This window comes from Triticum aestivum, chromosome 3D (genome assembly GCF_018294505.1).
Source record: "Triticum aestivum cultivar Chinese Spring chromosome 3D, IWGSC CS RefSeq v2.1, whole genome shotgun sequence".
Lineage (NCBI taxonomy): Eukaryota > Viridiplantae > Streptophyta > Magnoliopsida > Poales > Poaceae > Triticum > Triticum aestivum.
In genome coordinates this window covers 25,112,716-25,140,409 of record NC_057802.1, presented here as the reverse complement: position 1 = coordinate 25,140,409, position 27,694 = coordinate 25,112,716, and the positions used below count along the sequence as shown (strand labels likewise).

General features: G+C 46.6%; 2 protein-coding genes and 1 non-coding gene across 6 annotated transcripts; 2 read left to right on the top strand and 1 right to left on the bottom strand.

The window, feature by feature from the left end:
• The first annotated feature begins 6,011 nt into the window (after nucleotides 1-6,011).
• Nucleotides 6,012-9,153, top strand: LOC123077028 (mitochondrial substrate carrier family protein B). 2 transcript variants are annotated; one of them, XM_044499208.1, is made up of 7 exons: nucleotides 6,012-6,358; nucleotides 7,077-7,253; nucleotides 7,348-7,485; nucleotides 8,139-8,240; nucleotides 8,308-8,378; nucleotides 8,485-8,552; nucleotides 8,639-9,153. In XM_044499208.1, the coding sequence occupies exons 1-7, from the start codon at nucleotides 6,173-6,175 to the stop codon at nucleotides 8,884-8,886; spliced, it is 990 nt and encodes a 329-aa protein (XP_044355143.1). In that variant the 5' UTR covers nucleotides 6,012-6,172; the 3' UTR covers nucleotides 8,887-9,153. The 2 variants fall into 2 exon arrangements, with proteins under 2 accessions (XP_044355143.1, XP_044355144.1); XM_044499209.1 differs by having other exon boundaries at nucleotides 6,128-6,358; nucleotides 7,084-7,253.
• Nucleotides 9,154-10,549: 1,396 nt separating this feature from the next.
• Nucleotides 10,550-10,652, top strand: LOC123081129 (U6 spliceosomal RNA). The gene has a single exon (XR_006438642.1). It is a non-coding gene; the product is annotated as a U6 spliceosomal RNA (small nuclear RNA).
• A 3,087-nt stretch (nucleotides 10,653-13,739) lies between these two features.
• Nucleotides 13,740-18,800, bottom strand: LOC123077027 (myosin-17). 3 transcript variants are annotated; one of them, XM_044499207.1, is made up of 20 exons: nucleotides 18,492-18,800; nucleotides 18,111-18,383; nucleotides 17,844-17,971; nucleotides 17,501-17,742; nucleotides 17,307-17,426; nucleotides 17,005-17,226; nucleotides 16,726-16,865; nucleotides 16,505-16,622; nucleotides 16,351-16,428; nucleotides 16,211-16,267; nucleotides 15,966-16,127; nucleotides 15,733-15,876; nucleotides 15,435-15,638; nucleotides 15,214-15,351; nucleotides 15,061-15,131; nucleotides 14,860-14,959; nucleotides 14,668-14,781; nucleotides 14,487-14,567; nucleotides 14,292-14,386; nucleotides 13,740-14,171 (listed from the first exon to the last, which is right to left on the bottom strand). In XM_044499207.1, the coding sequence occupies exons 3-20, from the start codon at nucleotides 17,944-17,946 to the stop codon at nucleotides 14,060-14,062; spliced, it is 2,301 nt and encodes a 766-aa protein (XP_044355142.1). In that variant the 5' UTR covers nucleotides 17,947-17,971; nucleotides 18,111-18,383; nucleotides 18,492-18,800; the 3' UTR covers nucleotides 13,740-14,059. The 3 variants fall into 3 exon arrangements, with proteins under 3 accessions (XP_044355142.1, XP_044355141.1, XP_044355140.1); XM_044499206.1 differs by having other exon boundaries at nucleotides 17,844-18,017; nucleotides 18,111-18,405; nucleotides 18,492-18,799; XM_044499205.1 differs by having other exon boundaries at nucleotides 17,844-18,017; nucleotides 18,492-18,799.
• Between the last annotated feature and the right edge of the window lie 8,894 nt (nucleotides 18,801-27,694).

Below are 27,694 nucleotides of genomic sequence, written 5' to 3'. Positions count from 1 at the left end.
AAAATAATGTATGAACATTTTGTTTTTCAAAAATGGAAAACAAAAAATCCAGAATTTGCAAATGTTCTAGTTCTTGAACATTTAAAAAAATCAGAACTATTTTGAAAGCCTGGATGTATTTTTAAGTGAATAAAAAGGGATGAAACTTAAAACAAAAAATGTAATGAAAAAAGAAAGAGGCGTTGGCCTCCGCAATGGGCAGGCCCAAAGTGTGTGGGTGGGTGCGCGTTTGCTCGTTTCCCCTCGCGGAATAGGAGCACTCCAAAATAGGAGATCCCGTCAAGTTCATCATTCAATGGTGTCATCCCCGGACAACGGTGGACTTGGTGTATGTTGGAGCTTGTGATAAGGCCGAATCTCAAGGTGATATGGGTCCTTGATTATTCGTCAAAAAAATATTTCGGGAAAGAGAGGATTTCGAGATCCAATAAAATTCCCTTGTTATTTGTTTTCTTGTTTATCTCTCTCTTTTATATCTTCGTCGCTCTCAGAAAATACTAGTTAATGTGCAAAATGAAGGTAAGATCATTTTAGCAGACCATTTCTATGATCAGCTTTCGGATGCGAAGGGAAAAACATTTCAATCAAAGTAGAATTTATGTTGTGGTTGTACTTCTATTAGTCATTGCTTGCTCGGCTAGAAACAAATAACTAGTTTGGAAAGGAAACAATGGGTCAAATCCTGAGTATAGCGATGCTGAGAGAGATAGTAACCATTCAATAGTTTGATCAACCTCAATTCCTAGAAAATAACTGAGAGAAAAATCAATCTGACATCTTGAATTGCTCACTCAACTTTTTCTTAACAAAAGCAATGTACTTCTGATCATCTCCAGTGATCGACATATCATCAATATAGAGAAGAAGCAAGGTACAATGGTCAGATGTATGAGTGAAAAGTGCAGGGTCATGCTCACGAGAAACCAACATCTTGAAGGTGGGGTAGTATATTAGTCCTTAATGGACACGTCCAATTGAAATGATGGGTCTTTGATGTAAAATGCTAGAACCCGAGTTATAATTCTCTCTCTCTCTCTCTCTCTCTCTCTCTCTCTTTCTCTCTCTCTCTCTCTCTCTCTATTGGGTTTTTGTGTAAAAACATTTCGACACGTTATATCTAATGCGTCGTTATGGGTCCTTTGGGGCCCTTCCTTTATTAGAAAACAAGACATCAATATTTTCAGTTTTACCATATTTCATTTTACCAAAGTACTTCCTCCGTTCACAAATAAGATGTTCCAATATTTTCTAAATGAGATGTATATAGGCACATTTTAGTGTGTTTGTTCACCCATGTAAGACCGTATGTAATCTATATTAAAATATCCAAAGTATCTTATATTTGTGGACTTATGGAATATGAAGTGTCTAGCGTAGAAATTGCAGAAAGACCCTAAGTTTTTTGGTAAGAACTAATACAAATAATTAATAGTTTAGAATTTTTTTAGCAAAACAAACATAAATAGAGTTCGGCAAAAAGGAGGTGAGCATCCCCTCTACGGCGTTGGGAAGGCGGTCATCAAGCATTTGAGTATTTGCAAAAAATATTGGGGTTTTATATGCTAAGATTATTTTCTCTTTAAGGACAATCTATATGGGGCGTGCTGCGTGTCGGTCGGAGGATCTTTATAGAGGTCCATCCACTCGGCAACAGATAGTGTTGCAGAACCCTTTTGCAACAAAGGATGTGTTACAGAATAATTTTTTCGCTTTCACCTTTTTGCAACATAGTTGATGTTGCGGAAGGACTTCTGCAACATGAATACTTTTGCAAAAAAAAATTGCAATGAAATAAGATGTCAAACCGTAGTCATTGTCGTAGCAAAACAAGAGTCTTATTGCAAACCTTCTTTGCAACAGATAACTTGTTGCAAAAACTATATCGTGTGGATAAGGATAGTCTAGGAAGTGTGACTGGTCCGAGTTGCAACGTGCGTGGGCCACAACCACGTGTCATCTGTGAGAGGCGCTGGGTAAAACCCGTGAAATCAGCTGGTGAAGCAAACCTTTCCCTATCTTTATTCCTTTTTAATGGCATAATGTATGTGTGCATTTTTCTGGAAGCTTTTAAGCCTGTTGTCCAGATGTTGCTGCCTCAAAGTAGTTCTTGTAAATTGTTTTCTTGTGGTCTTGTTCTCTGTGTTGCTATGAGCCAAAAAAGCTGAGGAGTTATCACCGGCTTAGGAGATCGTCAAAAGATGATGGTATTTTGCGGTCGTTGCATTGTTCACGATTGAGAAGAGAGCGAAAAATATAATGAAAGATCATGTTGCTGTCACTCAAGAGTCTTGAGCGATCATAATAGGTCCTTTGCAAGCTTTATAGTGAGATAATATTTTGAATTTGAAATGTATTAGAATGTGCATCAGTAAGTTTTTTTGGATGGTATAAGTACATTGAATGCACACGATGGTGGATTAGGTAGGAGGACAACATCTATCTCCGTGTTGAAATTGCAATTTATAAATTGCCCTCATTGCTATAACATATAACTTGAAGAATTGGTTTAGTAAAAATACTAAAACCAATATCATAATTTTGAGTTAAAATTGCAAACTTGCATTTATAATTTGTCGTTCTCACATTCGGGCAGCGATTTTGTTTATTTGGGATGTTTCACACCTTGTAAAAGTAACCTTTGTTAATTTATGTCTGCTACTAGTCCCACATGTGGGTAAAAAAATATTTATTTATCTGTATGGTCCCATATAACTCACCACTATAAATAAGTAGAAAAGATACATGAGAGGTAAGGTCAAAAAATACCCGAAGGCACGAATTAACATGTAGTTGGATGGTTATGAGGACAGTGATATTCTCAACCCATCAGAATTTAAGTCCTGTGCTTGCATATATCCTGAATTTACTTCAAAAAATTTGACGATGCATATTCAGTGGAAGAAGATATTTTTGTCGACACGAGACGCCTATAAGCGCTAGGGTCTGTACCTGTTAAAAAGAAGGACGCGTCTAGCGAGATTAAGATCCGCTTTCACTGTTGGAACCCTTACGACGTGTTCTTCAAAACTAGATCCTGCATGGGTATGTTTCGATGAAATTTTTTTTGTGCAATTTAGTACCTCGTTTTGTGCAACTGCCTAGTAGTCGATGTGCAACTAGCTGACTGTGACGCCCGGATAATTATGCTATAGTAAACCTACGCTAATGATGCCACGTCACCTCTGTTACTGTTGCTAACCTCGCGTTAGATCAAAACTTTCCAAAATCAAATTTGAATTTTAGGAAAACATTAAAAGTTTTTGAACATAAAATCTAAAATGTTCTATAGGTGACAAATATTGCATAGTTAATTATGGTGGAGAATACACATATTTATAAAATATTTAAGTGCACTAAAATGATTTAACCAGTATTGAAAACAATTAAATAAATGTCTATTGAATTTTATAAGATATCAAAACTATTTTATTATGGGCTAGGAATTAATCTGACAGTACTTCATTTATAAATACAAATTTAGATACTAGTGGTAATTTTTATAAAACTAAAAATAAAACAGAAAAGAAAAATAAGAAAAGAAACTGACAAAACAAATAAAGACAAAAGAAAGAGAAAACCCCCCTTCCTCCCTGGGCCTCGGCCCAGCTAGCCATCGGGCCAACCAGGCCAGCCTAGCTGCCCCCTATAACCCCCCTGGGCAAACCCTAACCCACTACCACCACGCACTCCTTCCCACCACTCGCTCTCTCCCCCCACTCCCCCGATCCAGATCGGGATCGGGGCGACCATGCCCCCGCCCCCGACAACCCCGCCGCCCGGATCGACCGCACCGCGCCGCCTCGACCACTCCTTCTCGCTGGACGCCTCGTCGTCATCTCCGCCGTGCGCCGCACCCCCGTGTCGCCTCCCCGCCGGACTGCCACCCTGTCGCCGTCGTTCCCGTCTACCTCCCCGAGCACCCCTGCCCCCGGACCCTACACCCCCCGTGAGCTTCCTCTCCTCCGGTCGCCCGCACTCCCGTGCTACCATCGTCGCCCGCACTCCCCGTGCTCGGGGCCTCCTCCCCCGCACGCGCCTAGGCCACGCGCCCCACCGTGCCCGACCACCGCGCTCGCGCTGACCGCGCCCCGCATCGCTCCCTGCTCGCGCGCGTGGTCGCCCCGCTGTTGCTCTGCTACTGCCGCTGCTCTACCTCCCCCGCAGCCCCGCGTCCCCGCCACGGATCGCGCACGCCCCCGCCGGCGCCGTTCGCCTCCATCGCGCCGCGGCCAGCTCTGCCCTACCCCCTGCTCCCCGTGGCCACGCACTGCGTGCCGAGGCCGCCGCCGCACTTGCCGTCCCGCTCCGCCGCGGCACTCGCCCTGCGCCACTCCTGGCCCCGCCCCTCACCTCGCTGCCCCCACTCGGGCCGGCTGCGGCCGCCCTGCCATGGCCGCCGGCCAGCCAGCACGCGGACGGGGCCAGCGCCCCGCCACGGCCAGAGCCCCGTTCGGGCGCCCCGCCCGCTTCGCCCTTTTCCGCTCGGGTTCGCCCGCCCCGCTGCACGCTCGACCCGTTAGAGCCCCGTTCGGGCAAGCATTTGATCTCTTCATGATGCGTCACTTGAACTTGCACACCACAACATCTTCACAAGTCCATTGTCACCACAATGGACGGCAAGCTTCAAGCATTTGATCTCTTCATGATGCTTCACTTGAACTTGCACACCGCAACCTAACCCCACAAAGAACTCTCACGAAGACCATGGGTTAGTACACAAAAGCGTAATTGACAATGCTTACCATACCATGGGATCGCTTGATCCCTCGGTACATCTTGTGCGCTTTGTGTGTTGATCAACTTGATTCACTCTTGACTTAGTCTTGATCAACCTTGACTCTTTCCAACTCTCTTCATTTAGATGATGTCTTGAAGGTAAACATGAATGATCACACAATCTTCTTCTTCAAGACATGCTTGCAATAAGCTCAACTCTCACATGACCAATCTTTGGATAATTCCTTAATAACACATTGGTCACCACATAAACTCCTGAAACCACCACATGGACTTCAAGAAATGCCTATGGACAAATCCTTCAAATATAACTCAAGGCAACCATTAGTCCATAGAGATTGTCATCAATTACCAAAAACTAAACATGGGGGCACCGCATGTTCTTTCACCAACTACCTAGCAGAGTATGTGCAACTCTGTTTGTTACCCCCGCCAATTGAAAATACATGTCCACAAATAGGAAGGGGAACGAGTTGCACATTGACTAATAGGCAGTTGGCTTGAACAATAGACTAAGTTGCACAAATCGCTTGCAGGGGAGATGGGAGTAGGGTGTGCCGACAGTGAAAAACTATGCATCCACGAGTAGGGAGGAGGGTTGCACAACGACTATTTGATAGTTGGCCGGGATAGTAGACTAGTTGCACATCAAAGTTGTCACGGTTGCTACATTGCAACCTCATAAAAGTTGAATCATGCAGATCCAAAAATTAGTTTGAAAAAGTTGCACGATGTAGTATTAAAGTTGCACAATACAGTAATAAAGTTGCATAATATAGCACGAAAGTTGGCATTGAAAAAAATTCGTCGAAACATGCCCATGCGGGGTCTAGTTTCAAAGATCTCGTCACGGGGAATCCGGTGAAGACGGATCTGAATTTCGATTTGTGGTTTGAAAGATATGACGTTTTAAAAAATTGAAAGTCCAAAATAAATACACGTGGATCTGTTTTTCTATTCACATGTGATAAGTCTGATCGCATTTAATGCCACCAATTACATGCACTAAGAGACAAAACATGCTCATGCATGCATTCCATAAATGACGAAGGCAGCGTGATGTGCGGACAAGACCCGGCCGCTTGATTTGTCTAAATAATGCGTAAGCACTTTTTAGATTTCATGTAAAAAAATACCCGGAGACCAAAATATAAGGAAAAGAAAGAGCCCTGGCCCCGGCCCCAAGAAACGAAAGAAAATCTCACAAGGAAAAACTATGGCCAGCGCCTAGCTGGAGTACTAAAAAAACAATAAACGTGAGGAGGCGGAGCGGGCTACGCACCACGCACGCACGCACCGTCGCCGCTTTCGAACTCCGAGCGCGGACGCACGCACGCGTCCGTCCGCCATCCACACCGCACCGCCCCGCGAACGACCCAACCCTAGCCGCAATCCCCACCCGCCGTCCCGCCCACCCTCCCCGCCGAACCCGCCGATGCAGACGGAGGCGCGGGTGGGCGGCGTGGCCCTCGACGGCCGCGGCGCCGTGTCGGCCTCCCCCCGCCAGGAGCAGCAGCAGCGCCACATCGGCACCGCCGCGCACCTCGCCGCCGGGGGCTTCGCCGGCGTCGTCAGCAAGACCTGCACCGCGCCCCTCGCCCGCCTCACCATCCTCTTCCAGGTACAAAAGGCTTCCCCCACCCCCTGCTTTCTCCCGCGTTCTCGTGTGTGTGGACGGATTGGGAGCTCGGAGGGGACAGGGGAGGGTAGTATCTTGCTTCCGCGCCTGCGAATTCGTGGCCCGAGGCGGGATTTCAGAGCACACGAAGCACCGGCGAGGACTAATTGAAGCAGTCCTTTCGATTTTGCGAGATTCTGTCTCTAGGACATGAATTGACCTTAAAAGGAATCCCCCTTTAAATGTGCCCTGACCTCTGATAAGGAATTGGGAGCTAAAAAGGCATGGGGGTAAAACTCCGGTTGTAGCAATTAATGTGGTTATGTGAGCGTGAAGAGGGTTCTGACTTCACATGTAGGCTCTTGAAAGGAATTGGATGCTGATAATGTCAACTTAGTTCCCTGAGTGCGATTTATAGATTCTTCCCTCCTATAACTGATTGCTCTGAACTGTACATCCCTGGTTGACAGCCATGAACTATTATTGTTGTTATAATTTACAACGCTGCACATATAGTGTCCAATCACCTTCCAAACTCCAAAGTTTATCCTTGCCTGTGAATTTATTGTACTCTATGCTGCTCATAATATACAAAATCGCAGTCTCTTGAAATGGTCTTGAATGCAAACCCAGCAATATAATTTTTTGTGTCACCTAAGACATAACCCATATGTTGATGATAAAATTTGTTATACGAGCTTGTGACATACTGATCCGACAGGTGGCAGGTATGCATTCAGATGCTGCAGCTCTAAGGAAGTGTAGTATATGGCACGAGGCTTCACGTATTGTTCGAGAAGAAGGGTTTGGGGCATTTTGGAAGGGCAATCTTGTCACCATTGTACATCGATTACCTTATTCGGCCATGAGCTTCTATTCATATGAGCGATACAAAAAGGTCAGCACTAAGTTTCAGTATGTTAACCTGTAAGCTTGTTCATGACTTTATGCTTTCTTGTTACAGTTTGATGATTTTTGAATAACGATTGCAGCTTCTCGGAATGGTGCCTGGCCTGGATGACCCAAATTATGTTAGTGTCGTACGTTTACTTGGTGGTGGTTTAGCGGGAGTGACAGCTGCATCTGTAACTTACCCGTTGGATGTTGTTCGAACTCGTTTGGCAACACAGGTACACTTTTCTTCTTTCTATGAATGACACTTAACCAATCAATCAACCAATCTAACTTCCAGTTAGAAGTTAGGGCATCCTTAGATTCCATTTTCACGCAATGCAGCTTTATAGACCAAAGGAACATGATTTATAGCAAGCAAGCTAGCTAATTAATTCGTTTTGTGCTTTCTAATTTTCCAGAAGGACAGGCCGCCTGGCGCAGTGGTGAAGTATTCCCCACTTGTGCCAAGAGGTCCTGGGTTCGACGCGGCCTCTCTGCATTGCACTGTGCAGGGGTAAGGCTTGCCTCGTATAATCCTTCCCCAGACCCCACCTGGTGTGGGAGCTTCTACCACTGGGTCTTTCCTTTTTTGTCCTTCCTAATTTTCCGCAGAAAATCACTAGGTATTACAAGGGCATCTTTCATACAATGTCTGCAATTTTTAGAGAAGAGAGTGGCAGAGTATATTGTATAAAGGCCTTAGGCCTTATATTCAACGTAACCAATGATGTTTGTCTTCTTCTTTTGAATAACACTTAACCAATCAACCAAATCTAAATTCCAGTTAGAACTTACAACATCCTTAGGTTCAACTTTCATGCAATGCAGCATTACAGACCAACGGAACATCATTTGGTAAGCTAACTTTGCCCTGTCTAATTTTCTGCAGAAAACCACCAGGTATTACAAGGGCATCTTTCATACGTTGTCCACAATTTGTAGAGAAGAGAGTGGCAGAGGATTGTATAAAGGCCTTGGGGCCACGTTATTGGTAAGCCGTACGTTTCTACTGAGAATCGTTTTTGAGCTGACTTGCCAGTAACTTGTATGAATTACAGGGAGTTGGACCTGGTATTGCAATCAGCTTTTATGTATATGAATCCCTGAGGTCTCATTGGCAAATGGAAAGGTGAAAATCATTATTTTGCTTTGTTGAACATTTATCATTCCCTTGGCTTCCATTTCTTTCTATTTTGTCTGATTCCATCTGATGGCTGTGGGCTTATTTGCATCAGGCCGAATGATTCCAATGCTGTTGTGAGCTTGTTTTCTGGGAGTCTATCTGGTATTGCAGCGTCGACAGGTAAGTGGCATTTGATACCTAATCACCTTTTTCATTGTATATCTTGCATGACTCAAATCATGTACTCCAACGTTTCAATATTGCAGCTACATTTCCTCTTGATCTTGTAAAGCGACGGATGCAACTACACGGGGCGGCTGGGGCATCACAAATCGAAAAATCAAGCATAACTGGAACCATCCGCCAAATCCTTCAAAAGGAAGGTCCTCGTGGCTTCTACCGAGGCATAGTCCCGGAGTACCTGAAGGTTGTTCCTAGCGTTGGAATCGCCTTCATGACCTATGAGGTATTGAAGAGCATGCTCTCCAGCATTGATGGGGATGATGAGAACTAAGCTTGCATTACCTTTTTTGCCGCCCTAGGTTACTACTGTAAGACTACAGTGTATGAGAGTGATTACAACATGCCTTGCCAGGCAGTTTTGTAGGTGTTGGTAGGATAAAGCAAGCTTTACCTGAGGTTATGTTGTACCATATAGGCTAATTAAAGAGCAAACGATTGAATCTGTTTTTCTGTGAGCTTTATGCTCTGATTTGTCATGGAATGCAATGCCATTTGCAAGGAGAAAACTCCAAAGGTTTAATGGACTGTGTAATTTCAACTGCAGCATTATGTTTTCGTGGAAGCAGCAAATGTGGCTGCAGTTGTATAAAGAAGAGATAACATTTGACTGTCAACTTGCAGCTGAAACATGATACATGTTTGTTTATCAGTTCAGACTAAAAGTGCTACAAAGATAGAAAGAACATAATGATGTTGTATACATTCAACTTGTTAAAGGGAGAGAGCCTCAACCAGAGGTCTAGAATTGCTGGAACGCGCGTTGCATGCATTTGTTGCGTGGAAATCCATCATGTGATTTTTGCACAAAATTCAAATACTAATTGTAATGCAAAATTGACAAGGCTAAGTTTACATCCATTCTTCACTTCCATGATATTTTCAACAGTTTTTTAAACTTAGCAGTTTTTTGTGATTTTCTTATATAGTTATTCCATTCCATAGTTTATAAGGTGAATCATGTGTGACTTCAAATTACATTGAAAACTACTTTCAAAAATGTTTTTTTTTTGCGATGGTAGCACTTTCGAATATATGAATTTAGTGTAATAGTTTTGGTTACACATGACGCGCATTTCCTTTGTAAAATTCATGGTCGAACTTGATTCTCAAAAACGTGTGCACCTTATAAACTAGAAACAGAGGAAGTAGTAAGAAGTGTTGGAGATTAGGGACCAGCAGTTCAATTATTCTACATGACAAACACAAAGGCCGGTAATTTGCAAAAATGGCTCTTTCGGTGGTTCATATGAATTTTCTGAGAAAACGACCAGGCAACACGAAAACTCACATTTTGAAGGTGATCAAAATGACGACCAAATAAGGGAAGAAGTGTGTCCGTCACGTAGTTCTTCTGGTTTTGGCCCCTCTTATGATCTTATCATTTACTACCTCCATTCCTAAATATAAGACGTTGGGGCAGTTCAATTTAAACTGACCCAACATCTTATATTTAGGAGTGGAGGTAGTATAGTGCACGGTTAATTAAGAAGAGGCATTTGTATCACAACTAGCAGTTCATTGGAAGCCCAATAGCAGTAATATCATGAATTCATAATGCATCTCAAATCAAGAGCGACATTCTATCTGCGGCTGCAGTAATGTACTTTTTTTTGGGTTGAGAAACCTGCCACTATTTTTTTGTTTTTGTTTGAGCGTAACCTGCCACTACTAGTACTAGCATAGGGCCTGGTCTGATTTTTTGTTTTTTGAGAACTGGGCCTGGTGTGATATGTATGTGCCAGTTCGATTCCAAGTTGGGCCGTCAGAAGAAAAACCACCCTGCACGCAGTCGCGGCCCACTGGCCCATTTGTGCCACCCCGCGGTTCCTGCGGCTCGCGGGACAGGGAGACAGCAGCGAACTCCAGATTAGTACCACCTCGCCGAGCGACAGAGCTTCGTACCAGTTTATAAGCGCAGCTCTTGCACCCCTCTCGTCCCTTCGGGGACATCCGATAAAATTGGAACGATACAGAGAAGATTAGCATGGCCCCTGCGCAAGGATGACACGCACAAATCGAGAAATGGTCCAAATTTTTTTGAGATTTAGCGCGCCAGTCCCTGAGTTCCTTACAGATACACCCCTGGGAACTTTTTGGTTATGCGGTTGTGCCCTTTTCTTTGTAAGCGGGACCTTCCACTCTTTTCTTCCCCTTTCTGTTCATGCCCCTGGCGTTGATTAGTTGTCCACCGTGTTCAAGAATTCATCCGATTAACCAGTTGACTTGCCGATTAACCCCTACTCGTAGGGTCACCGAGTAGCCGATAAACCAATAAATTGTTTGATTAATTGATTAAATGGCTGACTAACTTGCCGATTAGCCTATTAATCCCCTACTCGCAAGCCAACCGAGCAGCTACAAGTTAATGATTTCCCCAACAATGGTTGTCCATTAAACCTTTTTTTTTTCATTTTGGTGCCTGACTTCCTGTTGGGTGATATTTCACATATACCCCTGGTCTGTGTTGATTTCTTTTCCCTCAAAAAAGTTCTGCTATAGTGTTGTGCTTTCTCCCCGTTTGTTCTTTTACTGATACTCCCCGTTACCTTTTGTTAAACCAGTTCAGCATAGATTTTCACCTTTCAGTATTTTCGGGTGGTTGCGCGGAGCACATTAATAATTACTAAAAGCTACACATACTGTGACGGATGACACTAGTGTCGCTATTCTTCATGAGCATTGCTATAGAGCCGACACTTTTGGCACGATATTGAGCCGGCGTTTCCATCAGGCCGCTTGTAAAGTTGATGCTAGGTTATCTCACGATGCAGAGTTTGTGTCGGCTGCGCATTGGGCATGCGGTGTTGTGTGCGTATAAATTTCGATTCTTCATCTACATTACTGTTACACCACTGCCACAACTCTCCTCTGGCCAACCCAATGAGTGCTTGTGAGTTCCCTGTTATCGTGATCGCTCATCCTTTTTTTTTTGCAAGTGGATCATGACCACTTATCTATGCGGTGGCCGGTTCTACATCGATCACATCCCGATTTTGCGACACAGTCTGTCGTATAATTTCCGATGAACGCTCACGTATATGAACAAAAGAATTGTGTTGATATATTTCGGCAAGATGCGCATGTACAAAATCACAAGTAGGCGGCTTGATTTTTTCTATTAATCACGTTTCATAAATCTTATTAATTCTTAATTTAGTCAGATTTCGTTAAACCGTGCCTACCCATCGGGCCAATGAGGCCATTGACTATTCTTTGTATGGGTTGACCAGTGGCCTCTTAAATTGGCCTTGGGGCCACGGGGGCCGAGTCCAAGGCTAGGTCTAGGTCAGCCTGTACCCATCCTGAGCCTCAAGTCACATATGCTAAAACGGCAAGGAAAAAAATACCCGGTTGTAATGGAAAAACTAGCATTACCACTTCAATACCTTGACCACAACACACATGGCAATGTACACATATGCAACACACCAAGGTATGCTTGGCTTGCAAGCATCAAGCTCCTCCGCGACCATCAAAACCCAAAATCTCTTTCCTTGTTTTCCTGCATGTATATATAGTTATCATATACACCTTACTTTTGTACAAGTCGGCACACGCAAATGCCAAAATTAGTCTGATAGACAAACATTGCACTAGTGTAAAGAAAATATGTACATTTTGCTTTTTTTGGGGTGGGTGGGGCGGGGGGGCATGACCCACCTCCGCCACTGCTCATGGCTACTACTGCAGATTACCTTGAGAGTTATTGGGGAGCCCCTCTATCCTGGATCGGATGTGATTTTTTTTAGCTCAAGCTCAACCCAAAATATTGAGAAGAAAATATGAATTCTTTTTGTGACAATTTTTGCCAAATGTTTTGAGTGCTTGCGAAATTACATCAATGAATCGAATTGGTGGAAATCGTGGCAAAAAAATGATGCTAAAAATGCTATTTTTGAAAGCGTTTTGGTGTGTTGATTTATCCACGACGAAACTTTGCAACCACCGAAAACATTTGTCAATTGTTGCCACAAAATAAATTCAGATTTTTTTCTTTCAAATTTTCATATTTTACTGTTCATCACGAGCTCATTTGAATTCGTGGGCAGAAGAGGACTTTCATGATGGTTCAGAGTGCATGGTTTACGTAAGCATTTAGGGCCTCACTTTTGCTAGGTGCGATTGTAGATGCTCTTATCATGTACAGTGCACAACTCAAAAAAAAGAAGAGGCATTTGCATCATAGCTAGCACGCCATGAACTTGATGAAGCTCTTTCTTCTTCTTCTTTTTGCGGAGAAACTTGATGAAGCTCAGTTGCAGTAACACCATGAATTCATAAGACCAAGAGGGACATTCTATCTGCGGCAGCAGTAATATACTCTCTTTTTTAAGAAACCTGCCACTACTTTTTTGTTTTGCTCGAGGATAACCTGCCCTTTTGTTTTTTGAGGGTAGCGTAACCTGCCACTGCTAGGATAGGGCCTGGTCCGATATGTTGTGCCAGTTCGCTTCCAAGTTGGGCCGCTGAAGGAAGAACCACCCTGCACGCAGACGCGGCCCACTTGCCCATTTGTGCCACCCCGCGGTTCCCGCGGCTCGCGGTAGACAGCGGCGAACTCCAGTTTAGTACCACATCGCCAAGCGACGGCGATTTGTACTGGTTTATAATGGTAGCTCTTGCATCTTTGTCGTCCCTTTGGGGACACCCGATGGAATTGCAATTACAAAGAGAAGGGGCCGGCGGCCCAATCAAAAGGATGCAACTTATTTTTTTTAGCTTATTATATGCGGCTATGCCCTTTTCTTACTGTTTGCTTCTCTTTTCCATCCAAGCCCCTGGCATTGATTACTTGTCCTGCTTAACCTTTTTTTTCTTCCAAAATGATAAGTTCCACACGTCTGGTGCGTGGCATTCTGCCCTGATGTTTTTCAATGGCCCTTATGTGTCACATGTCTGTCCCATGTTATCATGATGGTCACTAATCCTTTTTTCTTTCTTTGTGGGGGGTCATGACTACTTATCTATGCGATGACCGGTTCGACATCGATCACATTGTCAGGGTTAGGAAGCAATGATAGCCTGAGCCTCAAGTGACACATGCTCAAACGGCGAGGGTAAAAAAAACACGGCCGTGATGGAAAAACATCACCACTCCAATACCCTGACCACTGTATATATACATATGCAGCACAGAAGGGTTATGCTTGGCTTGGAAGCATCAGCCTCCTCAACCATCATCAAAACCCAAAATCTCTTCCCTTGTTTCCTGGATGTACATATAGTTACATTACATATACAACTCACTTTTGTACAAGTCGGTCGGCACACGCAAACGCAACCAAGAACCACTCAAAATCCAAGACAAGGAAAACAAAACCAAAACAAAAAACCAGCCAGAAAAGGGAAAGAAAACCGATTTTTATGTACCCAAAAAACCAAGCCAAAACTGTGGTATGTATGTATATATATCACGCGCTATGTATGTACATCACCAGAACCGATCATGCTTCAAACGGGGAGCCATTCTTCTCCTGGATCAGCGGCGGCAGATCCATGTCTGCTATGTCCACGTGCACCATCAGCCTGGCGATGTCGTCCACGGAGAACGGTATGCTGCATCAAGAGATAAACGGCGATTTTTCCGAACGAATGAGGAAAGCAGATTCTAGCATTCCAAACAGGGCTAGTGAAGTGAACAGAAAAGAAGGGGGAGGGTGATGCTTTGCTTGGAACCTGAAATCGTCATCCAGGAGGAAAGAGTTGATGTCGTCTTGCACCGATGGGCTGTTCGATCCTCCGATCATCTTGGCTCGCATGCTCGCAACGACCTGCGGTGTCAACGGATCATTATTATCCACTCCAGAGGAATGATAAGAGATGCAACCTGCATATTCATGTCAAGATCGTGTGTGTGTTGGAGTAGCTTACATCTGATGGGATGCCCAAGGTTCCGAACTTGTCGTCGCAGTACATCGTGCTGATCCGGTATAGCTGCTGCATGCTGAGTGCCTATTTGCAGGGCAGAGACGTAGTATCCAAGAAAGTTAATGAAATGAGAAGGATGATTATGATTAAGAAAGCAGCAAGGATCACTAAGGTCCAGACTTACCGGGCAGAAATCGTCAGTGATCTCTTTGAGCGACTTGCTGTGCTTCTCTTCGAGTATTAAGAGCGTGACCGCCTGCCGAATATGCTTCAGTTCATCCCAGGATGAACCTGCATACTGTTTACAGACGAAGGTTGGTTACCAGCTGCTTCCTGTGAGATCTCTAGTGAAACAATGGGGGAGAAATGTTGTCACCTCTTCCGTTAGCCAATGGCACCAATGCTCCAGCTCATCCAGCCCTGCTTTGACATACTCCCCATTACTGAATGAGCAGCACTCGCGCCGTAGCAGGAGACTGCAATTGACCCAAAAATATATATCATTTCAGTTAATCTGTTCATGGCACTAGTTTTGACATACATGAATGAAGAGTAGCAGTACAGATGCTGCACGAACCTGTTAAATAGTTGCACATTGATGAATGAAAATACTTGGGTGAATAACTTGCAGATCAGGAATGGAGGCACCTGCAAACGCGACACAAAAGAATGTGAAATGAGACGTGTTTCGAATAGCAACGGTAGCCAGTGATATAGCTCGGGTGCATACGTAATTTGATTTTAAAACGTTGAGGGAATTCGTCAGGATCTTGATAATGCTCTGCCAATGTGCCATGGAGGCTTGTTGTGCCATGTCTGTTCCTTGAGAGCCTGTTCCTCTGGGGCTGACGACGAATGTTCTCGGTGCCTAGAGAAGGTATTTAATTTCATCACTTAGTCTTTGATCTTCCATCAAATACTAATGAGAATTAGCAGACGTGCAGTGCTTACCTGAATGCACAGCCCAAGCAGAGACGACAGCTCCTTCTTGAGGTCGTGCCTGATCACTCCATAGACCTTCTCCAGCAATGCCGTGAGCTGTTGCTTGAAAGCAAGAGCTGGGTACTTGGCTTCAACCTGGGAAATGTCAGTCAGGGCACCGACCAACCGCCCATCGGAAACTGAACGCTCAGGGTGACCAGGAGCTTGGTTTTCCTGGAATTTTCCAACTCGACATTAAGTACATAATTCCAAGTTCATTGATAACACCAGCCAACGATGAAGCTGAGAAGTTCTACGACATGATTACCTTTGGTGAGTTGAGTGACGATGTTCTTCGCCTCTGACGCGCCGAAGCAGCTGAACCACTGGTTTTCAGTGTCCTTTGGAGAAGCAGCAGCAGTGTGCATGAATTGGATAGCCAATATGCTAATTTTTCATTGCTGTCCCGCGCCTTGCAGGAGAAGACAAAACATCATGTCTCCATATTTCTTATGTCCATAAGAAGCGCCAGTTATGTGTACCATTGTCAATGTCACGTACCTCAATTGCAGCACTTATCTTCTGAATAATGCGGTCAAAAACTGTGGTTCTGTCCTCTTCAAATGATCTCCAGTGGACCAGGCAGCGATAGATGAGGTATGCAGCGATAGGCCTTCCGGTCGAGAATCCCAGATCTTCAGATATGCACTTGATCAGCAGCTCCTAGATTTTCAGAAGCAATTAGAAATGTCATAAATTGCGATGGTGTTCCAAGCTTATCCAAGAGTTCAGAACCTGAATCCTACCTGCTGCTGCTTCTCAGCTTCAGCATCATTTGAGGCAGGCAGTTCAGCATTGTCATCCTAGTTAAGAGATCCCACAGGGTCAAATTAGCAACGCATCCCACTAAAAACATTGATCAACCTAACTGTAGGACCATACATACGTCGTGAATATCGCCGTTCCTGTCCACTATCATAGGCTTAATGGCACCATTTGTTGTTTTCTCATTCAATGGAGTTGCCTGTCAACATGCACAAATATGTTTTAGTATACCGATGATCATGATTATAGATAGAATGCTTTTTGATTATACGTACCTGAAGATCATGTGCTCTGTGGTTTTCACTAGATGGTGACTTGACCGAAGGGATCGATGCAACGGCCTGTCTAAGCATCCTGTTTTCCGCTTCAAGGTCGGAAGCTTTCTCCTCCATCCTGTTCAACAACCGTGCAAAATATCCGATTTCGTGATCGTTAACTCACAGGAAAGCTAACATGCATTGTGCAACATGGTAAATGTGAGAACAAAAATTGCAACCTTTTGACGGAATCTTGCAGCGTTTTGTTCTTAATCTCCTGCACTCCAAGCAACCTAGCCAGTTTTTCATTCCTCAGTTCAGCCTTTGCCAGGGCCTTCTTGGCGTCAATGGTGGCCTGCATTTCTGCTCCCAGCAACCCCTGCAGCAGATTTTTTTTTAAAGAGCAAGAGCACGTTAGTCTCTGTATTTATCTGGACTGACCACAGATCAGAGATTCATATGACTGAACCATAGCACATTGTGCAATCTCTGGATGGAGCATTGGCATGAGAGATCACCTTGAGTCGGTCGACTTCGGCGTTCCACGAGTTAACCTTGTCAGCATCCTCCACCCACACCACAGTCTCCTTGATCACCGGAGGCGCCTCCGCTATCGCCTTGACCGCCGCCTCCCGTTCGGCGATGACCCTCACCTCCGCGTCCTCGACCGCCTGCTGCAGCACATCCACCATCTCATGCAGCCTGCAGAGCTCATCAAGCCTCTCCCTCTCGACGTTGGCCTGCACATTTCAGCAAATTCAGATGACCAACCACCACTCAAGCGACGAGGAGTGGAAGATGAGGGGAGTCAGGGCATGACCAGCCTGAGCTTGCCGAGCTGCCTCCTTGCAATGCTTTGCCTCCAAGCGCACTGGCAGATCACCGAGGCCCTCTTCATCTCCAGATAGCTCCACAGCGCCCTGCGCGCGCGCCATTGCGCCTTTTACGAAATGATCATTGTAAGAGAACTGTGATAGTTGACTGCATCGTGTATTCATCATGTTAATTTGTTACCTGGATGTACAGAGCTGCTCTGGTCCGCCGCCGGAGAAGGAGGTCGCGGCGAGCCGCCATGGCCCGGAAGGCTGCCTGCACGGTGACGGCCGCGGCGGCGCGCCGCTGCAACCGCGACTTGTGCCATGACAGGTAGGAGCGGCGCAGGTTCTTCTGGACCAAGAAGGCCAAGAGGAGCAGCAACGCCGGGCGCCCCGCCACCTGCCACCTTGCCAGCCAGCTATGCCTCTGAACAAACGCCTCTGCGAAACACAGACCAAGGATCGAAACGGGTCACGAGCGAGCTCGATCGACGGCGGCAATCGATCGATCAAGAACGGTCTGAGATCGATGGATGACTCACTGAAGAGAAGTTGCAGCCAGGCGATGAGACGCCGCGCCGGGCTGTCCTGCGCGCGCGCTGGCCGGGCGATCGCGGCCAGCTCCCTCCTCCGGTCTCCGTCCATGATCTCGATGAGGTTTCTTCTTCTTCTGATCAAGAAGTTGCGGGCGGATCATGGACACATGGGTGTGAGATCTGGGCGGTCAACAGACAGAGTTACACGATCGACGGGCAGGTAGGTGAGGTGAGCATGAAAACATGATCGGTGATGCCTGCTTGCTGGCTTACCAGCGTGTGAGATGAGATGCGATGCGATGCTCGATCTCATGAGCAGAGATCGCACCGTCTTGCAGCGGCTGGCAGCTGCATCCTGCCAGCCTCTCCCAGCTCAGGTGGCTACTTTCCCTTCCCTTGTCCTGACCCTGACTTTCTCTTCACGATGGAACAATGACGTGCCACCTCAAAACATTTTTTTATTAAGGGAGAAAGGGGCAGAGAAAATCTCTGGTTCCAGACTGCGGTGGAGCCAAGGAGCGTCAGGGACGCGAGGAGCTGCCGGGTCTGGACAAATTCAGAATTGGTACTGAAAATCTAGTCAAATTCGATGTAGGTTCGTCTAAATCGGAGATGCAGAGCAGCCATGGCGGGGGGATCAGGGTGGTGGGGTACCTCTCTCGGAAGAAGGTGGCGGGCTCAGCGGCCGAGCGCCAGAGCGGACCGGGCAGGCAGGCCGCGGGCGTCAGGGCGGTCCGGCGGTGGCTCCGTCCGGCCGGCGACGGCTCGGCTGGCGGCGGATCGAAATCGGAGCGGAGCAGTCGCAGCCTGGCAGGGGAGCACAGCAGGGTGGCCGGCTCGCTGGGTTGACCCCTGTGCGCGGGCCTGCGTTCGGGGCAAGCAGAGGAGCAGGCAGCACAGCAGCAGCGTAGGATTTTGCTTGCTGGGCAACCACCTCAAAGCATTATTGCTCCAATGGAAAAAGGCGGAAGGCGAAAAGAAAATGTCATGGACATCCACATTCCCATGGGAGAAAGGAAGCTCCAGGCTTGCGTGGCGCGCGCCGACGGCGAAATCCACATTCTGATTATTTTATTTAGCATACAATGGAAGCAGAAGCTTCTCCTTCTTGTCCCAAAGAACCATACGTAGGAAGAATTTTGCCAAAGTTTTGGTATCCGTCGTGCCGCCCGCCACTAGTGCTGCCGCTCGCCTCGATCCGGTGTGCTGCCGGCGCCGCTATGTGCTCAGGTGGTGGGGATTAAAGATGTCATTTTCCATCTTGTTTTTCATACACGGAATGGAGTATCAACCGCTATTCAAGAAGATGTGTATGCAATTGAAGCGAGCAGCCATGAAGATTTTATCTAACATGGATGACAACATATATAATTTCCGGATCAGAGCACTACCTTCTTCGCCATAGGTGCTGTCGGTCCTATATGACTATTGTTCCCGATATGTCTTTTTTGTCAGAGTTTCGACGTTTGGCTGTGTGCATCTTAGGTATGTAGAGACCAGGGTGTTACTCATCATGCTTTGGATCTATTTAATGCTACTTATGAGTTAATAAAAGCGATTTTTATAAAAAAAATGAAGGAATTGGTTTGGACCATAGTCAAACGAGAATATAGACTATCGGATAGAGATACTCTTAGAGCATCTACAGCCGGACTCCTCAAATTGACCTGTTAAGCTTAATGCATTAGCCAATAAAACCAAAAGTCCAAACTGATGGAAAGGCCTAGACAATCCGCATATACACTTCAACACCCCCTCTCACGCGTGACGCGGAAAGTCAACACGTGGATAGACTCAGAGATATGGCTCCATAAATTGCGAAAACTAGGACTTGAACTCAAGACCTTAACTCTGATACCATGTTAAGTTTCATGCACTAGTCAACGCAACCAAAAGTTTGAAATGATAAAAACGGCTAGGCAATCCACATATACACTTCAAAATAATGGACGGACAAAGGACCTCTCAAAGCCTCCTTAAATGCCCGCGCTATCCGACACTCCTCATATTGCCCTCATATATAAGATGAGTATCAGGAGTGCCCTGACATGTCCGGTCAGTGGTTCTGCATCCGCCGCATTTTATTTCGCCCACCATGGAGTATATTTTCTTATTATTATTTCCTTTCTTTCTCTCTCTTCTTTTCCACCAATCACATGCATGAGACCAGACGTATAAAAAAAGTGAGGAACATGATTGCGTGAATAAACAAATAGAGAGTCAAAACAGACATGCCAGGACATTGACTGGGCGCGTCCGCGAATGTCTGAGGGACGATATTTGCCCAGTCTGACTGTGAATGCCCTTATCGTTGCAATCGTAAACCTTTCGAATTATAACTACTAAAACAGTAGTCGAATTGGTAATTATATAATAATATTAAAATATCAAAAACAGTAAACAAATATGACGTCATATTTTTAGGCATGACAAATCTGACGTTTTTATGGCAATTTATGTTGGCACGACGATGAAATATTTAGTTCGCAAGCATGCCAATTTTTTTAAAAAATATAAATAAACTGTGACAGATTTGTTGTGCTCGTCAACTAAACTTACCATACTCGTGGAACATACTTTTCCACGAAAACCGTTTGATTTGTCATGGAGTCTTAAAATATATGAGAGACTATAGACAGTCTATGTATAGGCAATTTGCTAAAATACTGGCTGTGTGTATATGAGTGAATCTTTTTAAACCATAGTGTATATGAAAATTTGGACAACGAGTGAAAGAGATATACACATGCTGTTGAAGAATGCTCTAATAATAAATACTACATTGGATCAAATAATGCATCTCAACTAGACCGATTTATTAAGGCACGTTAGGTAGGTAGAAGTGACCCTCACATCTCATCATCCAGCTGGGATGAATGCTTCGGACATTTTATTATTATTTTACAGGAAAGGGCATTTTATTTTCTTCTTCGTATACTAGTATTACTCGAGGTGTGCCCGTGTAGTCATTTAAAAAAAAACCAACGCTAGTTCATCGCCAAAAAAGAAAACAACGCTAGTTGGTACATTCTGTAAAGTGAAAAGAGAAACGGGGTGGTAGGGTCACAACAGACAGGCGATGGAGATGCAGCAGCACGGCTGGCTTTCTTGGAAAAGAAAAGGAAAAAGGATGCTGTACGCCGTAGAACAGGGAGCGGCTAGAACAAAATCTAAGCTTCAGGTGCAAAAATATAAAAAAGAATTCTGAACCGTCCGTTGGGAGATGAATGGCACATATTCTGAGGAGTGGTTCTGCATGCACTGTTGCATGATCATGTGCAAAGAAGTCCCCCGTTTTTTATTAGTTTGCTTCATGTACCTGAAGCATGTGCCAGTGCCTCCTTCAAGCATCCTCTCTCCTTTCTCCTACCGACGGACGACGTGGCGACGGTCTTGATCCGACGAAGCAAGGCGACTACACTCACTGGTGGTGCTCCTTGCCTCCTCCCCATTCTAGGATCTAGCAGCAGCTCGACACATCGCGTGGTAGACTCCGCGGCCATCCCGCCTTCTATAAGGAGGTGCTCAGCTTCAAACGCGCCAGTGCCCCCAACTAGCAACTACTCTGGCTCCCAGGTCACCTGGCATTGCCTCCCGGCAGCCCGACGTCGCGCTCCACATCATCATCCCGGACTTAGCTTGTTAGAATTGTGTCGAATATTATTGTACAAGGTAGGTTACAGTTGGACTTGGTTTTGAACTGTGTGTAAACAGGGTAGGAGTTGTGTCCTAATAGGACACTTGTATCCTAGGCCTCTCATATATATCGGGGATAGACACACGATGTAACCTATGCCAACATAATAGCACGGGCACGCGGGGGGAGCCAGCGGCGTGTGCCGGCGCCCGGGCGGCCGGGGTGCGGTATTGTAGCGGTGTCATGGGGAGAAGCGCCCGTAGTCAGGCCCCGGGGACGTAGCCATGATGGTGAACCTCGTTAACAAATCTCGGTGTCATGCTTGTGTGATTGCTTGGTCCTCGATAGATTGACGGCGCGCTTCAGATTTATTCTAACAAGTGATATCATGAGCAAGGTTCAATTTGAGGTCGTGGAAGATTGATCTAGAGGTGGATGCGTCATGAAGCTTCGGTGACGACATGCGAAAGAATTAATGGTTGAAGCCTAGGCTGATCGACGGGAGAAAATTCCTTCGGCGGAAGTCGTGAAGCACGGAAGCTATCGACGAGATCAAAAAAAGAAGCAATCAGAATCATGCAAGCGGCAGGCGGGACTTGCAGCGATCGATCGGTGGATCGACAGGCGAGCGTACAACCGAGGCGCATGCGGGCAGCGCGAGGCGTTGGTGCAAGTCTAGATCGATCAGAATCAGCGGCGGCGGAGCGTCCAGGCAGCGGAGTCTTGGCGAGATCATCGATCGAGTCGATCGAGATCGGTTCGGTACGAGCTGTGCAGACGTGAGCGCAGGTGGGCTGAAGCCCAGGCGGGGCCAGTGTGGTCAGGACGTGGACTGGACCATTTGGGTCAGCGCTGGCAGGCCAAGGTGGAGCTGGCTGATACCGATGCAAGTTGAAATGTGGAGGCGCTTGCGTACAGGTGCATGAGATTTCTTTATAAAAAAGAGCTACGCAACGGAGACCGGTGCTATCCATCGGAAGAAGAGATAGGAAAAGCTAGAACTACAGCCTACAGGAACACATGTGGAGTGGGGAGTTTATTCCATTGATCTTCACGAATAAGTGTATAAAGGAAGGCTCATGTGGTGGACTTTTGGCTCTATTTCTTTGTACACAGGTTGTGTATGTGGATGGTAGCGTGATGGTCTATGGTGCAGGTGGCAAGGTTGGCGACGTGCGTATAAAGCTCCGAGGAGTCTGGAATGCGTCGTGGCAGAATCATGCATACACATGACGTCAAGCAATGCACGGATGTGCGGGTGAAGACGATGCAGGGTGGAGCATGGTTGCAGTCGGACATACACGGCTGGGTCGGACTGGATTGTCTGATGGACTGACGTGGATGTTGGTCAAAGCAGAAGATGGCGGTGATTTCAGCGATGACGACATAGGAGCGTGATGCTGATAGTGGCCGACTTCTGGGGCGTGGAAGCACGTGGTGCAGGCTTGAGGGCTTGTGCGGCTTCGACAAACTATGGCGCGGGGTTGATTCAAGACAGTGCACATGAGAGCTTGGAGTCGACAGGGCGCGGGAGGGTGGCACGTACAACCACCATGGAGTCATGTTGAAGGTGGAGCTGGAGTCTAATGGACGACTTCACTCTGTGCTGATGGAGGGGCTACGGCATAAGGATCCGGAGAATCGTAGCTTATTTCAGCGGGAAGGTGAGAGACACGTGGTTCAGACTGGGTACCAGTGGTCTGATGAAGACGTGATACTCGGCATCGGTCGGTGATGATTGGTGGTTCTCTGCAGTGGGGTTTGAGTTAGTGGGGGCTAGCTACCCGGGAGACTCGACCAGGACAATAGAGGCTCGACAGACGGTCAAGAAAGAGCGGTGATGTTGAGTTCAGGTAACTCCTATATGTGGCGTCCAATACGTGAGTTGTTCACTTTCACGCAGACAGTGGCCGATGTGTGATGGCGTTGAACGGATTCTCCGGAAGTTGGGAGCACGAACTAGAGTAACAAGGAACTTAATTTTGCTCGAGTGTTGACTGTGGTCAAGAAAAGGAGGGACTACAAGTTGCAGATAGAGTCACATGCAGTCTGAGAGTAGCAGCGGTGCTCATGGCGTATCTCAAGTCCAATGTACATGGAGGTTCGATGCATGGATGAATTCAAGGTGGTGAAGAATATTCGCCAAGGTGGAGTTTGTTAGAATTGTGTCGAATATTATTGTACAAGGTAGGTTACAGTTGGACTTGGTTTTGGACTGTGTGTAGACAGGGTAAGAGTTGTGTCCTAATAGGACACTTGTATCCTAGGCCTCTCATATATATCGGGGATAGACACACGATGTAACCTATGCCAACATAATAGCACGGGCACGTGGGGGGAGCCGGCGGCGTGTGCCGGCGCCCGGGCGGCCGGGGTGCGGTATTGTAGCGGTGTCATGGGGAGGAGCGCCCGTAGTCAAGCCCCGGGAACGTAGCCATGATGGTGAATCTCGTTAACAAATCTCGGTGTCATGCTTATGTGATTGTCCTCGGTAGATTGATGGTGCGCTTCAGATTTATTCTAACATGCTGCCGCCGACACGATCTCCTTAGCAAGGCAGCAGAATCCGATTCCCACTCGCGCAACGGCCCAGGAGGCACAACCCGGCCTTCTCCATGTAGGACTACGATGGCTTCGTGATTGGACTGTGCCCGAGTATTCTCCACACACCTAGTTCCACCATCGCATATGCCGGGAAAGAAAACTCCAGTCTTCAGGTATGCTTGTCTGTGAGGTTTCTCCCAACTTTCAAGTCAATTCTCTAGCATAATATGATTTTTTGTCCAGCTTATACTTCAACATGCCATATCATAAAATGTTAACATTCTGTAAAGTTAAAAGAGGAACCGAGCAGTAGGTGGTGCGGAGGAATTATTTGTAGCTTGGCTCCCCCACGCCCCTCCAAGTTGGCCGTGGTTGCTCTACCCGCTATAAGTAAACGCAGAAGAAGCAATCATATTCTAAAAGCAACTCTAGCAGAGTCGCTAGATTAATTACGCCGTCCTGGGACATAATCTTACCATCTTGCAGTTGCGTGACTCATGGACGTCTCCTCTTTTCCTCATTCTGATCTCTGGTCATTGTCTCCCGGTGCCTCCTCCGCATCACCCAGTTCTTCTCCTGTTCTGACCGCCATGGTGGGGCATTGTAGGGGGCCTACGCAGGGGAGGTAGGCAGGAGGGATGTGTGGTTAGGCCACCCGTCACCGGCAGGGGTGCCAGTCGAGGTATTGCGCCGCTTCTCCTCCTCTCCCTCGTCCCCGGCCTGGTGCCTCCAGATCTAGTTCTAGCATGGTGGAGGCGCGGCCGTTGGCGGCTCCGGTCTGGTAGGGGTCTGCTAGTTGGTGGAGGCCCATCCCTTTGGATGTCTGATGGGTTGTCCTGATGCAGGGCGGTAACTCTATGGTGGGAGCTACGGTGTTCGTGGGCAGTTCTCGCGGCTAGGGTACGGACTGGCAGCCTTGGTCATGTGGGCGACGGGGTGGCTGGGACTCGGCGGTCCATGTGGTGGTGCTGCAGGTCTCTCCTGACTCATCGCTCACTGAACGGAGGTGGAGCATGTGTGCCAGGGTAAATTCCTTGTCTGGTTGTGAACAGACCGATGGTGGCGGCGTTCACGGTTGTCATCCTCTTCCTGAAGACACCGTTGTGGCTGCTCCTGGCCCTTGGTTTGCTCCAGGTGAAAATCTTGATCCTTTGGATCAGATGGTGGCGGTGTTGCGGTGCCGTACACTTTCTTTTTTTAAACCATGCAGGAGGACTGCATGTCTAATATTAAGATAGAGAGAAAAAATACAACCGCCCACCAGTCCACATGATCTAGCTTACTGAAGGAAATATGCCCTAGAGGCAATAATAAAGTTATTATTTATTTTCTTATTTCATGATAAATGTTTATTATTCATGCTAAAATTGTATTAACCGGAAACTTGATACATGTGTGAATACATAGACAAACAGAGTGTCACTAGTATGCCTCTACTTGACTAGCTCGTTGAATCAAAGATGGTTAAGTTTCCTAGTCATAGACATGAGTTGTCATTTGATTAACGAGATCACATCATTAGAGAATGATGTGATTGACTTGACCCATTCCGTTAGCTTAGCACTTGATCGTTTAGTATGTTGCTATTGCTTTCTTCATGACTTATACATGTTCCTATGACTATGAGATTATGCAACTCCCGAATACCAAAGGAACACTTTGTGTGCTACCAAACATCACAACATAACTGGGTGATTATAAAGGTGCTCTACAGGTGTCTCCAATGGTACTTGTTGAGTTGGCATAGATCGAGATTAGGATTTGTCACTCCGATTGTCGGAGAGGTATCTCTGGGCCCTCTCGGTAATGCACATCACTATAGGCCTTGCAAGCAATGTGACTAATGAGTTAGTTGCGGGATGATGCATTACGGAACGAGTAAAGAGACTTGCCGGTAACAAGATTGAACTAGGTATTGAGATACCGACGATCGAATCTCGGGCAAGTAACATACCAATGACAAAGGGAACAACGTATGTTGTTATGCGGTTTGACCGATAAAGATCTTCGTAGAATATGTGGGAGCCAATATGAGCATCCAGGTTCCGCTATTGGTTATTGACCAGAGATGAGTCTCGGTCATGTCTACATAGTTCTCGAACCCGTAGGGTCCGCACGCTTAACGCGGTATTATGAGTTTATGTGTTTTGATGTACCGAAGGTAGCTCGGAGTCCCGGATATGATCACGGACATGACGAGGAGTCTCGAAATGGTCGAGACATAAAGATCGATATATTGGACGGCTATATTCGGACACCGGAAGTGTTCTGGGTGATTTCAGAGAAAACCGGAGTGCCGGAGGGGTTACCGGAACCCCCGGGGAAGTATTGAGCCTTAGTGGGCCTTAGGGGAGAGAGAGGGCAGCAGCCCAGGAGGTGCCCCCCCCAAGGGGAGTCCGAGTTGGACTAGGGGAAGGGGGCGCAGCCCCTCTTTCCCCCTCCCTCTCCCTCTCTTTCCTCCCCCCTTCCTCCTCCTAGTTGGACTAGGAAAGGGGGAGTCCTACTCCTACTAGGAGGAGGACTCCTCCCCTCCTTGGCGCGCCCAAGGGCCAGCCGGCCTCCCCCTTGCTCCTTTATATACGGGGGCAGGGGGCACCCTAGAAGCACAACAGACATTGTTCTTAGCCGTGTGCGGTGCCCCCTCCACCATAATCCACCTCGGTTATATCGTTGCAGTGCTTAGGCGAAGCCCTGCGCCGGTAGCTTCATCATCACCGTCATCACGCCGTCGTGCTGACGAAGCTCTCCCTCGACACTGCTGGATCGTGAGTTCGTGGGACGTCACCGAGCCGAACGTGTGCAGATCGCGGAGGTGCCGTACTTTCGGTACTAAGGATCAGTCGATCGTGAAGACGTACGACTACATCAACCGCGTTGTCATAACGCTTACGCTTACGGTCTACGAGGGTACATAGACAACACTCTCCCCTCTCGTTGCTATGCATCACCATGATCTTGCGTGTGCGTAGGAAATTTTTGAAATTACTGTCCAAACAACCTTAAACTAAAGACTAAAGCAACATACCAAGGCTGCAACAAATGACCAAAACTAGAAGCAGCAGCTAGTGGAGAACAAAACGACCCATGCTCGCTTCTGTCCATAGCTTGGCATCAGTAATAACTTGACCAAAGATCTTCATCATTGGCATGTGAGAATTCTCAAAAACCCTACCATTCCTCTCCCGCCATATGCTCCAGGTGACTAGCAACACCAAGGTGTTTAGGGAGTTTCTTTTGGTTCCTTGAACTCTGGCATCTTGCCACCACTCTTGTAAATTCGATCAGGCTGAAGTAAGACTTCATTTATCCCGGCCCAATGAAGGACCAGACTCCATAAAATTGAGATTACACTGCAGCCCCAGAACAAATGGTGTGCAGTTTCTTGAACCGCATTACAGAAGCAGCAAAAGTCATGGTGTGGAAGTCCTCGCTTAGCCAGGCGATCAACCGTCCATATACACGACCTCTAACGACCAACCAGAGGAAAAGCTTGCATTTCAAAGGCGCCCAAGATTTCCAAATTGTGCAAGCCGTGCTACAAATGGTCGAGGTGCTAACATGAGCCATGTAGACCAATTTTGTCGTGAACTCACCCTTGGAATCCCAAGTCCAAGTCCACTTATCCTCCATTCCTTGCACCAAGTGAACTTCTGAAACGATCGCCCACAAACCCAAA